The sequence below is a fragment of the Vespa crabro genome, chromosome 4, assembly GCF_910589235.1.
Source record: "Vespa crabro chromosome 4, iyVesCrab1.2, whole genome shotgun sequence".
NCBI lineage: Eukaryota > Metazoa > Arthropoda > Insecta > Hymenoptera > Vespidae > Vespa > Vespa crabro.
This window is the reverse complement of record NC_060958.1, coordinates 7,904,419-7,919,418: the sequence shown is the minus strand read 5'-3', so window position 1 is coordinate 7,919,418 and position 15,000 is coordinate 7,904,419. Positions and strand designations below refer to the sequence as shown.

Here is a 15,000-nt window from a genome sequence, read left to right as displayed (position 1 = left end):
GACGATGACGTTGACGATGACGACGACGATTATGATGATGATGATGAGGATGATTACGAAAGTTAAAAAATCGACGAGAAAGAGAGAGAAAGAAAAAGAGAAAGAGAGAGAGAGAGAGAGAGAGAGAGAGAGATATTGTATAACAAATAAATTCTTCATTCGAACGCATTGATCGTAAGTAAGTAAGTAAGTACGTGCTCGCGAGGGTATACAAAAGCAATGGCCGATGTATTTTCGGTAAACGAATGCCAGTTAGCCATGAATGTTAGCCTGTTAAATAATACGTTTGTATACAATAGCGACTTTTATCGTAGTTTTATTATTACCAAGGTGATCTTCGTATGCGCATGTATCTAAGATAAAATGGGAAAAGAGGTAGTAAGGGAGAGGAGAGTGGGAAAGGAACGAGGGAGAAAAAGGAGGGGCTTGAAAAATATCGATAAAAAAATTGCGAATTAAGTCGCAACGATGAGTTTAAGTCTTCGAGCACTATATACTCCGTCGGTTGTTCTATATTTTTCTAAAGAATGGAAGTTTCTTTTAGCTCGATACAAGTCTATTAGAGAGAAAGAGAGAGAGAGAGAGAGAGAGAGAGAGTATATGACAAGATTAAGCGAATTTGCATGGTAATTTCACATCACTGATCAAGGTAGAGAAATCCTCTCTCTCTCTCTCTCTCTCTCATCTCTCTTTCACTTCCCGTACTTTAACTCTCCGTTCACTTCCGTACACGTAGAAAACTTTACAAAGGAAGAAATTTTACGTAAACTTTAATAGCATAACTTCGTTAAAATTGATTTTTATGTATTCGCTAGATGACATTTCGATCGGTGCATCGATATTATATCCGTTCGATTATGATAGATCGGAAATTGATATATAAAGATCGTTTTTTTTTTTTTTTCGTATATAATATTGTAACAATTTATAATATAACAGTACAATAGTATATTATTATAATATAATAATTGGACTGACTTACTTCGGGACGTTAGTTTTTTTTCCTTTCTTTTCTTTCTTACTTTTCTTTTTTCTCTTTTTTTTTTTTTTTTTTTTTTTTTTATTTCTTCTATATTCATTTCTTTTCTTCTCGTTACCTAGATCATTTTTTACGAAAGAAATTCATCAGGGATTCACGATTCCAATAGGATTTTATCTTCCCGGAAGATAGCAGAATTATTGGAAATTTTGTACAGAATCTTGGTTAACCGAAGCGTAGGGTATGGTAGAGAAAGAACGATCGAAGGCGACATCGAATTAATTGACTTTCGATGGCGTTCGCCGAGGGAAATCTTTGTCGATTAGAAAAGAAATAAATAATTCTTCTCTTTTCTTTTCTTTTTTTTTCTTTTTTCTTTGGTTTTTTTCCTCTTTCTTGTACCCCTTTTTTTTCGTTTTTTTTTTTTTTTTTCATTTTTTTCTCCCTCCTTCAGTTTTCTTCTCGTTCCTCTCTTTTCTTTTTTCCTTCTTATTTTTTTTTCTTTTTTCCCTTTTGTTTATGCCTGCATGAAGCAAGAAGCTTCCCAGAGAGAGAGAGAGAGAGAGAGAGAGAGAGAGAGAGAGAGAGAGAGACAGAGACAGAGAGAGATGGAATTGTTCGAACAACTAGAATGAAAGATAAATACGTATGCACGTGCGTAGATACTTTGCAAAATCACAGCGAGAGAAAGAGAGAGAGAGAGAGAGAGAGAGAGAGAGAGAGAGAGAGAGAGAAAGAGAGAGAATAAGAAATCTATTTTACGCTTTAACCCCAAGCTTCTCGAAGTCGAGCAACGAGATCGTAAATATTTATATCTTATAAGACACGCGGCCTCCTCGAGAAATAAACGAAGTTCAGAGTTCTGGAATATCGGTCGTTCTGGCAAAACTCCAGTTTCATACGTACATACATATATGTATATACAAATCTATGTATATATGTAAAAGAATAAGAAAAAGGAAAATTGCCCGTACTATCCTCCTCACCTCTCTCTCTTTCTCTTTCTCTAAACGCATTCGCGTTATGTCTGTTTGTTCTATTCTGCTAATCACTTTAATTACCCATTTTCATAATTTCTCTCTCTCTCTCTCTCTCTCTCTCTCTTTCTCTTTATTTCTATAATATAATCATTATCATTATCATTATTATTATTATTATTATTATTATTGTTACTGTTATTGTACTATTAAGTATCATTGGTATTATACAAAAGTTTATATTTTCGTCGATCTTTATTTTAGATCGTTAAATCGAGATCATTTTTTTATATGTAACGTGTACGTTCATATATGTATATTCGAAAGAGAGAGAAAAAGAAAAAAAGAGAGAAAGAAAAAGAGAAAGAGAGAAAGAAAGAAAGAAAGAGCATGAGGTTGACAGCTTGGCGATCGAAACTCAATTTAGTTTTATCTATCTAGTCGTATTCTCTCGATAAATGGACAAGGGAATCGATTTAAATTCTTCAAGAGAAAGGCCCAATGGAGAAAAAAGAGACTCGCATTGATCCAGTCTCTTTAAACAGCGAGTAGTTCCGAGATGCGCTTTGATAAGCATCGTATTATCTTTCACTCTCTCTTTCTTCTTTTCTCTCTCTCTCTCTCTCTCTCTCTCTCTCTCTCTCTCTCTCTCTCTTACCTCTTTCGTTTATGTCGGAAAAATAAAACGAGGTCGACGTGTTTAAAAGAAAAAAGAAAAGAAAAGAAGAGGAAAGAAAAGAAAAGATAAAATAAAAAAGAAAAACAGTAGATAAATAAATGTGATGCGAAAAAGAAAAAGGACGAGAGATAAAACGAAAGGGTCGAGAGAGTATGGAGTTGGAGGGTGGGAGAGAAGAAAGAAAAAATAAAGAAAGACGTCGGGATAGAGGGGGCAGATTAGTGAGTTCGAAAAACGAAAAAGACGATTGTGCGAGATTTCTTTGTTTACACGAACGATCGGAGTTTCGTGTCTGTATCAGGGATTTAAAAAAAAAAAAAAGTATTTGTTTTCGATCCGAAAAATTTTAATTTCATCAAAATATTTTCCACAGATCGTGGAACCAAGTATATATTTTTTTTTAAACAACTGATCACATCCTCGATAAGCCTAACGTTTTCGATTCGTTGCTTCAATAATATCGTTCCAATAATAATAATAATAATAATAATAATAATAATAATAATAATAATAATAATAATAATAATAATAATAATAATTCGACGAACATTGTTACTGTTAGGCGTAACAAAGAGATTATTTTTTTTCTCTTTTTTCTCTTTTTTCTCTCTTCCTTTTTTTCTTTTTTTTTTTTGATAAAAACCTTAAAGCTTCCCGCGGGACACTTGAATTTTTCCGATAGAACCCTCAGGACTCAATGCGAAACAACAGAATTTTTAGGTAATATTAGTATCCTCAGGATTCAAAGCGTAATAGTTGAATTATTTTTTCTTTTTTTTTCTCTCTCTCTCTTTTCCTTTTCTCTTTTTCGTTTTTTTCGTTTTTTCTTTTTTTTTTCTTTTCTTTATCGGAGCCAACAGGATTCCCCGCGGGACGAATCGTTTCGATAATCTTTGGTCTAAACCATTTTCTGCCCTGACGTTTTCGATGACGTTGAAATAAACTAAAAGTTTGAATCGTTAAAATACGTATTTACAGAACCCCCCTCTCCCCAGGCCCCACAAAGAAGCCCCGCGCTCGCGCTCACCCTCAAGGCAACGTATTTACATGGCCTCTTTTTCGATTGGCACAGCTTTGACACGATTACGACGACTTTACATCTTTCGATCGAAAAACGCAGAAAAATGTCTTCGGTCTCTTAAGTGTCAACTGGCATGGAACACGAATAGCTAGTTAACTAATACCAATGTTATTTGACGTTGAATTTTTTCCTATAATCAGGATATAACTACGATATATACAGGCACATCTATATAAGTACATTTCTATTTACTTATCTACTATGCATATACACACACACACGTATATATATATATATTCTATATATATATATATATATATATATATATATATATATATATATATATAAAAGATAAAAATCGTCATGATTTTTCAGCTATATTTTCAAACACTTTCAGTAGGTAATATGAAAAAAAAAAAAAATATATTTCAAACGTATAACTTATCAATGCTCGATCATCAGCAAATTATAAAAATTAATATTATCACAATAGAATATTATGTCGTACGGATGAGAACAGGGTAGATATATTTATGGCGATTTTCAATTCTTCTGTAGACGACAGTTGAATAAAATGAATTTTAAACGACAAACGTGACGTGCACTGAAAGTGAGAAAGAGAGAGAGAGAGAGAGAGAGAGAGAGAGAGAGGGAGAAAGAGAGAAAGAGAGAAATAAAAGATGACCAACAAAAATGGAATACAGGTACATATATTATAGATATCCGTATATAGAGAAAAAGCTTTTCGTTCTTTGGTCACGTCGAACGCAACGAGTCTTTCGATCTTTCAACGAAAATTTTTCACGAGAGAAAAAAAATCACCGAACGATTTACTTTTGAAATTTTCATGAAATCCGCGAAATATATATCGCGAGTTATAAGTTTCGAATTCGTGGATTTCTAAACGAGAACAGAATTATGATTGGTCTAATCTCTGAAATTAATTCAGAAAATAGATAGATAGGACATACCAACATCACGGGGCCTACATCATTTTCTTTCGCTTGCCTTCTATTGCCGTTGAAATATTATCCATATCCAGAAACTTATTTGATTATACTCTACTGGAAACTCTAGCGTTAGTTTCGTTTGAAAGTAGATTTTACACAATCGATATATATATATATATATATATATATATATATGTATGTATGTGTAAATACATACACGTATGTTGAATATACGTATTTATGTACGCGCAATCAAATCATCAATGAAATTAATATTATCTTTTTTTTTTCCTTTTTCTTTTTTTTGTTTTTTTTCTATTTTGTACATATCACACAATAGATTTATAAATTAAAGATATTAATTTTCACGAGCATTGTAATCAAACGAAATAATGAAATTTTAATTTTATTATTATCTTTTTGTATATATCGTATTAATAATTTATGGTTCAAAGATATTAGTTTCCATAAGTAAGTAGATTTGATAATCGATACACACACACACACATACATATATATATATATACATAGAAGTATTTATGCGCAACTGAAACACTAATAAAATTTTAATTTGTATATTATAATTTTATATATATATATATATATATATATATATATATATTTTATATATTAAAAATCTACGGTTTATGATCCCAAGATATTAGATTCCTCGGACGATATTGAAAAGTAGATCTTTTTCATTCATATCACAGATACTATTCATATTGCGTCACTTGAATTCTAATACATATACGCACGAGTTTTACGACGGTATGCGAAAGTTATTAAACTTTTCGACAGTAGAAAGGTTTCTCTCTCGTATATACGGTTACACATATACATACGTGTACATATACATATATTTATACGTGTATGTAATATACATATGTACAGTAGAAAATTTCTGTCGGCTCGAATAACACCTGCAAGTTGGCATTTCACGGTGCATTTAGTATGTTTCTAATACTGAACGCTTGTAAAGCATATAGTTAGTCTATTACCGGAGTATATCATCTCTTTTAATTCTACTTCATTTAATTCAATGTCACTTCTAACGTTTCTCAAACGAGTATAACTTAAGGAGTAAAAAGATATTCTTTCTTTTTTCTACTTTTTTCATTTCTTTCTTTTTCTTTTCTTTTTTTTTTTCTTTACAAAACAAAAATTAAAAAAGAATTAATAATCAAAAAAAATATATATATATATATTTCCGTTCGAAGGTAAAAAAATTTGCAATTCATGATAATACAATTACAATGCTTTCAACACGACACGTTAAAGCTGTCTATGCATAGATTAATCCTAGTATGAATTCTTTAAAAAGGTAAATAGAAAAGAAAAGAAAAAAAAAAGAAAAGAAAAGAAAGAAAGGAAAATAAAAAAAGAAGAGACAAAAAGAGATCTAGCCTCTGGTCTAAGAAGAATCCTCGAGGAAGAGATCGATGCAGAAACGAGTTTCTTAATTACACCTAGACTCTCAGAAATTTCTTGGATAATTAATTGATGAGTGGTAAAGGGTTAAGTGAAGAAGGTTAAGGGTTGAGATTCAACGGTCGAAGTAATTACTGACCCTTAAAGACCATTAAGACCTGTATTATATATATCCATCTTCAACCTCTTCTATATGTTTTTGCCAAAGCAACAGTTTCTCTTTTTTTTTTTTTTTCTTTGTCCTTTTTTGTCAATGTACATACTCATTGATTAAAAAGCTTTTTCATTTTATTTATCTATAGAAACATATATATATTCGTACATATGTAAATGTATATGTATGTATGTATGTATGTATAACAACTAAATATGTTGAAATTTCTCTCATCGTCTGTTTTCGTTACACGAAATGTGTAGCGAGAATCGTGTTACAATGGGTAACAATGTTATGAATAATTAAATTAATTCTATTATTATAGAGGGCAACAACTTTAATACGCCAGTCATAAAACTTGTACCAGGATATGATAGATTTTAATAACTGTACCCTATGCTATATTCCATCCTTAATTCCATTAATTCAATTTAACCGGTATATAGCAACTCGTTTTCTCTAATCGTATTATTTATGCGGTCGGAACATCAAACGAGCCTCTTCCCCTTGTAGTCCTGGTTGAGCAAATTTTTTATTTACCTACTTTCCTTCCTGCCTTTACGTTCATCTACATATCTACTCTAATTTAACTTTCGAACGAAATTTTCTCTGTATTTCTTTTATAAACAAGTCAGAATTGGAATCATTAATACATACATACATACATACATACATACATACATACATATATATATATATATGCAATAAATATTTTTTACGTTATCTTTGCTTTATTTTTTTTCGAACAACGATAAAAAATAAATAAATAAATATATATATATATATATATATATATATATATATATATCGATGAAACGAAGAAGAGAGAGAGAGAAAGGGATACGAAAAAAGATCTTTTACTCGACTTCTTTTCTTTTCTCATTGATCTTGATTAAAGAAAAATGTAAAAGAAGAAGAAAGAAGAAAAAAAATTATGCAAAGAGGATCTAATTATATACAAAGTCCCTTTCGAAGGTACAACATATGGCGAAGACTAAAGTACGTAGCGGTTAATACATAATGCATTTCATTATAGAATATTATTTCATAACGAAAGATCGCCCTTATTAGTTAGATGTGAACTACGTTGTCCTACGGGATGAAAGAGAGATATAGATAGATAGAATGATAGAGAGAAAGAGAGAGAGAGAGAAAGAGAGAAAGAAAGAGAGAGAGAGAGAGAAAGAGAGAGAGAGAGAGAGAGAGAGAGAGATTGCTCTAAGTGCTACACTTTAACGTTGAAAGCCTCCCCATATTAGACTATAATTGTACTCCCATAAAAATCACTTAGTTTTAACATTTTTTTTTTTTTCCGAACCTTCCTCGTAACCCGACAATATCTTTTTTCCTCTTTTTCTTTACGTTTCTCTTTTTATTCTCTTTCTTTTTCTTTAATATTTTTTTTCCTTTATTCTTTCTTTTTTTCGTTTTTTTTTTCTTTCTTTTTTTTCATAATTTACTCGCGCACAAATTTTTATCATTCGATCTCTCGAGAAGAAATATTATGATCTAAAAAAGGTATTTATCTCCACAGTTTTCAGTTTATACAGGTTAATCTTGACAACAGCTGGCAAAGTGCTGATAGCTAATCGTTTTCAAACGAAATAGAAGAGATGATAAAGTTTGAATGTATATATATATGGAAATACATGCACACGATTAAAAGAGATTTTCGTTTGATCGGTTTATAAAATTCGTAAATGTATTAAGTGGTAATGGTAATAATAATTCTATATATACTTATATCTATGTATATACTTCGTAGATATGTATATATATAAATATATATCTCTTTGACAATAAAATTGTTAATTATACCTACGTACATAATAATGTCAAAGGGCGAATGTATAAGCTCATTTAATTTTTCTATAGAGAACATTCAATTATATTGTGAACCCAATGACGAGGACCACTAGGGAAACACAAAAGCTTTTGCGTGCACATGTGCGAGCGAAAGAGAGGAAAAGAAGGATAAAGAGAGAGAGAAAGAGAAAGAGAGAGAAAAATTAACAAAGAGTAGATTTTTATTATGTTTCACAACCAAAAACAATTACTTCTCTTTCGCGTTTATATGGTAACCATATTGCGACATTATAATATTTTTTAATGTTGATAACGTTGGTAAAAACAAATTAATTAGACATTTTTCCTTGGGTAAATCTCATCTCGACAATGTAAATCCTATGTCTAGCGTGGGATCTCAGTGAGCTTAATTTTTTCATATAACAAATAAATAAATAAATAATTTCCTCATCTCGTTGTCGAGATTACGTTTCTCTGTTAATAATACCGACATTTATTCGATAATGAGAGAGCACTTTAAATATTGACATTTGTTTAATAAAAATCTATTAAAATATAAAATATACTTTGTAGGTTATATAAACCCATCGCATATGTAATTGTAAATATATATATATATATATATATATATATATATTTATGTAAAGAGAATATACTCTCTTTGATATATTATATCGTGACTTCAAATTAAATTTAAATATCGGATACAATATCCGATACATTTTTCCGAAATATCATTTCTTTTCTACTTGAATATCTGTATGTACACATATATATATATACATACGTAAATTCATATTCCATGTAAGAAAACAATTTTCAAAGCTTAACCGTGGATCTGTTTAGAAAGTAATATATAAAGTAAGTTTACCTCACTCTCTTCGATATGATAACAAGAATCTAGTTTTCTCTTTTATCTAACGAAAATCTCCGAAGGAGAAAAAAAAAGTAAATAATAGCAAAAAAGAAAAAAGCTTTCAACGATAATCCAAAGAATTTATTATAGATAAATATACATTTATATATATATATATATATATATATATATATATATATATATATAGGCCTAATGGAAGAAAAAGGAAAAGGGAAATAGTGTTTCCCTTTGGAGTATGTCTACTGTTATCTTTTTCCGAATAGGGACAAATATTCTCGTAAATCTTCATAACCTTTCACATCTGTTTACAAAGGAACATGAAGTATAAAGGACAATATATATGTATGCATGTGTGTGTAGGTATGTGTATGTATACGTATGTATAGAAATATATACATATATTCCTATATCTCAATATTATTAAAAACTATTCCTTCAATTTGCTTCTTTTCTTTCCATTCTTCGTAGCTTTTGTACAAACAGAAATATTTCATTGTTATGTAAAGAAAAAAAAAAAAAAAAAAAAGAAAAAAAAAATGTATAGACGGCAGTGAATATCGAGAGATTGATGTATTACTCTTGTGACTAATAAAAATAAATTCGTATGTTCGAACAATTCGTTCTCACTGGGAAGAAAGTAAAACTTTCATACGGAAGAAAGAAATTTGCAATAAAGAAAAAGAGAGACATATAATTTCTAAAAAGTACGATATTTTGTATATCATCAAAGTGTTTTATCTTATTTTCTAAGAAATATGAATAATTTTGTACATAATAAAAGAAACAAGAATTCTTATATTTATTGTTAATGCCATTTTCGTAGCAATGCGTATGAAAAAAAGAAAAAAAAAAAAAGAAAAAAAAAAAAAAGAAAAAAGAGAAAAGAAAAAATTACTTGCTCTCTCACTATCTTTTATTATTCGCGTAATTATACGCGCGTGTTTAGCCCCAAAAGGAGAGAGAGAGAGAGAGAAAAAGAGAGAGACAGAAAGAAAGAAGGAGAGAGAGAGAGAGAGAGAGAGAGAAACGTCGTTACTTAGCCTTGCGTGCATTTTAAAATGGATGCATGAGTTCCTTTTCTATTCACCCTTTGCTCTAAATACGATTTCTCTGTTAAAAATATCCTTCTTTTTTTGTTTTTTTGTTTCTTTTTTTTCTTTTTTTGCAAACGTGAATGTTTCGCGGCGTGCACTCTCGCGCGCGCACGTGCGCGTGCGCTTGTTTGAGCGAAATTTCTTCTTTTTTCTCTTTTCTCTTTTCCCTTTTTTTTTTTTCTTTTTCTTTTTCATTATACAAAAAATGTCTTCGCTCGCAAACTGACCGAGTAATTTTGTGTATATATATATATATATATATATATCTTCTTTTCATCAGTTTAAAACTATGATAGTATAGAATCAACTAATTATTTAATCTCACCCGGCGACATTAATAATTTCCGGGGCTGCGTGTTAACCAAGGTTTTACTTCCACTTTATGCGAGATATTTACTCGGAATTGGATCGTACTATATTCAACGTGAAAATGTATTTGTGCGTGTACTTGTACATATAAGTGTGTGTGTGTGTGTGTGTGTGTGTGTGTGTGTGTGTATGAGAGAGAGAGAGATTATACCTTGTACGTAATCAGAGCGTGTTTGTCGCGTGTGTTAATAGTAATCGAGTTTATTATTATCGTGTGTATATCTTGATAATTAACGACCTTCGAGTTTCGATCCAATCTACGTAGAGTGGTTAAAAAAAAAAAAAAGAAAGGAAGAAAAAATAAATAAAAAACAAAAAAAAGAAAAGAAAGAAAGTATGTTAATTAGACATTCTTTCGAAATTTATCTCAAGAAATTTCATTCGGCTAATGCAACGTCCATAGAAGAGAAGGAGAAAAAAAAAGAAAAGAAAAGAAAAAGAAAAAGTGGCACAAGAGTTTTTAACGATTAATGATATATTAATATCACAATAATAAACTATTAAATATCCTCTATGTACATGTTTTAACAATTTACGAATTATTAAAGCATTTTAAAGAGTTAATTTTGAATATATATATATATATATATATATATCTTTTTTTCTTATTTCTTTTCTCTTTTTTTCTTTTTTTCTTTTTTTTTTTAACGAAGAAATAGATACATACGTTCACGTAAGGTTTATCTAAATAATCGAGATAAAATAAAAGATTAGAATTTATTTCGCAAAACGAAAAGGAAAAATTGGATCGATCGATTTCGAGTATAAGCATATGGTTCTTCGTTCGATAGGAAACACGTACACATTAAAACACGTATGTGTGTGTGTGTCATGACGTTAGACAAAGTAAGCGAATAATGATCAACGTCTGTACTCTCTATATACCAGCCATCTTTAAATAAACTCTCGTAAAGTATTCAAGAAGAATTTATAGGGTAAATCGTTAAATTTGATTCGTTTACTTCCTAGAACACGTAAATGTTCCGTTCGTCTTTGAGAATAATTTCATTTTACAAATGTAAAAAGCATGTAAAAAATCTCATCCTTCGAATTAAAATAAATATTTATCAAATAATCATAATATTACAAAACGTATATAATGAAATTTTTATTTAAATTATAAAACGACAAGAAGTGATAAAAGATTTCAGATTTAAATGTAATCGCATTCTATTGCGGTTGTCTCTAAATTAAATTATCAAATTATCCGACTCTCTCTCTCTCTCTCTCTCTCTCTCTCTCTCTCTCTCTTTCCCGTTCTCTTCATTTTTCGATAGAAAGAATTTATCGAATTATACGTCACCGATTTAAATTAATTATTCCATTATTTCCTTCGTCAAATCCTCCTCGTTTTAATCGCACTCATTGCACGCTCAACGAAATTCCCGATATTGACAAATCGCTATGACTTTGTCAGATCTCGTCAAAGAATAATCCTACATTTCGTCGTAATTTTCATATTATCCTTGAAAGAATGTCATCTCATTTGACAATAAATTTACTTATTATAATGTATTAACGTATTCGACGACTATATACGTACGTATATACATTTTTTCTGTTTTTTTTTCTTTTTTTTTCTTTTTTTTTTGTTGTTTTTCATCGACGATAAAATATAAACGAAAATATCGATCTTCTTTTTTGATTACAGATGACGAGTAGAAATTTGTTGCTAAAGTGATAGGGGAAAAAAAAAAAAGAAAAGAAAAGAAGAATCCAGAAAAAAAACATCCAAACTGGAGGGATCAAAAGAGATTGTGTAAAAGATGCGGTTCCTCGTGGAGAGCCGCTCGACAACCGATCGGAAAGGTATTGTCAAGGATGATTCGTTGGATAGGAATGTTGGCTCTGGCCAGATCGTGGAAAACAATATCATCATTATTATCAGCAGCAACAATAGCAGCAACAATTTCATCAACATCGTCGTTGGCAACAACGGAGGAAGATCTATCGGGAAAATTATTATCAACGATATCGATAACGTTAGCTTTAAAGACGATCGTATCATTATCGAAGGTAACAAAACGTTTGACAGGCTCGACGGGATTATTAAAAAAATTCGTGAATACGACGGAATCATCGAACATAACGAGAATAATATCGAGGAAATTGATTACGAGGATTTATTGGACATTGCGATCAAGGAGATCCGCGATTTCTTGGAATGTACGTCATCTATCCGCTCGACGAGCTTCTTCGATTATATGAGAATCCTTTTCGCGAGTCCTTCGAGCCATTGACATTGAACATTAACGGGACTAATTCTGTTTCGTCGAGTTCGAGTGTTTGTCACGAGCGAAATCATAATTATCGTCGTTCGGGTTGCGTCAAATCTGTCGTAGTTGATAAAATTGATGAATACGACGATCGAACGAGAATAGAAGAAGTTAATTTGATTAGTGTACGTAAAAAGGATAATAATAATAATAATAATCATAATAATAATAATAATAATAAAAATAATAATAGTAGTAATAATAATAATAATAAGAATAATAATAATAATAATAATAATAATAAAAAGAAAATCAAGAAGATTAAGCAACAAGGTGGTAAATCCAAAAAAAGGGAGCAGCAATCACGTTACGATAACGATAACGATAACGTCTCTCGTGATAAGGCGAGGCAGGTGCCTCGAAAAAAAGACCAGAATATGCAAAACAATCGGAATAACGCTGGCGACGATACTTCCGCCGCTGCGGCCGCCATCGCAGCCGCCGCAGCCGCCATTGCTGCTAACAATCCTTTGAAGGATCTAACACAACCGAATCTAAATGATTCCCTTAAACAGCATAATGTCAACGCTCTCAAACTCGTCCAAACCGGTAAGTCATTTTTATTACCATCCTCGATTTTATTTAATTATTACAACCGTGATTATCACCATTTTATCTAAATTTATATTATCTCATCTTAGATTATTATTCTTATGTTATCTAATTTATTTAACAACGAAATATTTCGTCATCGGATCTGATTCAATTCTTTTTTTTTCTTCCTTTTTTTTTTTTTGTTTTTCTGTTTAAACGAATCGATAATTACTATTATAATTATAATTAAAATAAAAAGAAAAATTATTTTAATTGCTGCAGATTCGATTGTCGTGAAAAGATGATTTTTTTTAACGTACTAATTTAAGATCAATCGAATAATTATTATTGACATTTTTAAAATAATGTGAAATCTAATCACAAAATGTCGAATACATTTCATTCTAAATTTCTCTATTCTATTAAAGGATAATAACAATTCTAAGAGACTCGAAAGGATCAAAGAGGATTATTATCCTGGTTTTCGCGTAACAAATACAATGGTAGGATCGATCTAACACGAGAGAACTAAATACCAACTAATGAAAGACACTATTTTGTATATATATATATATATATATATATATATATATATATATATATATATATATATATATATATATATTCAATGGGGAAAGTCACTCGGTTCGGATTAGTTAGGGTTGGATTTAAAGCTTTGAAACGGTCTTAACGATCTTGAATTATTTTACCCTCGACCCTAACTGTTCCTCTCTGGAATCGAAAGTACCAAATTTCTTTCGTTATCTTATCTTATCTTTTTTCTTTTCTTTTCTTTTCTTTTCTTTTCTCTTCTTTTCTTTTCCCTTTTTTTCATACTACTCGTATAATAAAAGAAAAAGAAAAAAATCTAATCGTTCGAAAAACTCATCAAAATGATTAATTTGTTAATTTATGAGTTTATTGGCGAATAAAAATTCGCGATTATTTTTATTCTCGAACGATACCCAGCTATTGATAAATTAATTATACAAAATGTAAATCAGAACATTGTAGACGAACGTATATCCATGCATACACCTTCGAAAATTTACATATACACGTATTTGTCGAATTTATATGTTAGTTGTCTCTCTCTCACTCTCACTCTCTCTCTCACTCTCTCTCTCTCTCAATCTCTCTGAAACGCATATACTTGGATAATAGTAAATATTAGATGACAAATACGATCTCGTATAGTACGTACTCTATCATGAATAAAACGATATAGTTAGAACAACGAAATGATCCTCTCCTACTTTTCAACACCTACGTTTTAACGACTATTAATTCTCTCGGATTTGATTTATCACACGTTCAAGAAGAAAAACAAAAATATAACTATGAAAATCTATCGGCTGCCTACAGTCCATACCAAATTGATCGCGAGTAAATTACTATTACTCCTGACGACGAAAACATGTATAAAGAGATTTTCGACAAAATGAAAATTTGAAAATAGATCTATCGATTTATGCCTTTTTTTCTTTTTAATGTTTAACGCCTGTATGTTGATAACGGCCAATTCGTTTCATCCCAAATTTTTTTTCTCTTTTTTTTTTTTTTTTGATAAATGCAATTATACGAATAATAGACGACGATAATTTTCCTCGAAATCTTATTTCTTTCTCTTTTTCTTTTTATTTTCCCCCTTTCCTCTTTAGTCCCTCGTCGATCTTTTTTTTTTTTGACGATTCAAAGTGTCGGACTGAAATAAAGTAAAATAAAATAAAATAAAAAAAAAAAAAAAAGAAAGAAGAAGAAGATGGAAAAAATATAAAGAAAACATTCGTATTTTATACTTTTCTTTTTATTTTCTTTTTCTATCATTCGCCGCAATTATTATCCTTGATAAA

At 30.3% G+C, this 15,000-nt stretch overlaps 1 protein-coding gene across 7 annotated transcripts in view; it reads left to right on the top strand.

Annotated features, from left to right (window-relative positions):
* Positions 1-15,000, top strand: part of LOC124423745 — a 66,741-nt gene that overhangs the window by 9,233 nt on the left and 42,508 nt on the right. For 6 of the 7 annotated variants that reach the window (XM_046961857.1, XM_046961859.1, XM_046961861.1 and 3 more), the window contains one exon: positions 11,989-13,162. In XM_046961857.1, coding sequence (XP_046817813.1) covers positions 12,502-13,162 — 661 coding nt within the window. In that variant the 5' untranslated portion in view covers positions 11,989-12,501. The remainder of the gene's footprint in view (positions 1-11,988; positions 13,163-15,000) is intronic. The other variant, XM_046961860.1, reaches the window with a different exon arrangement.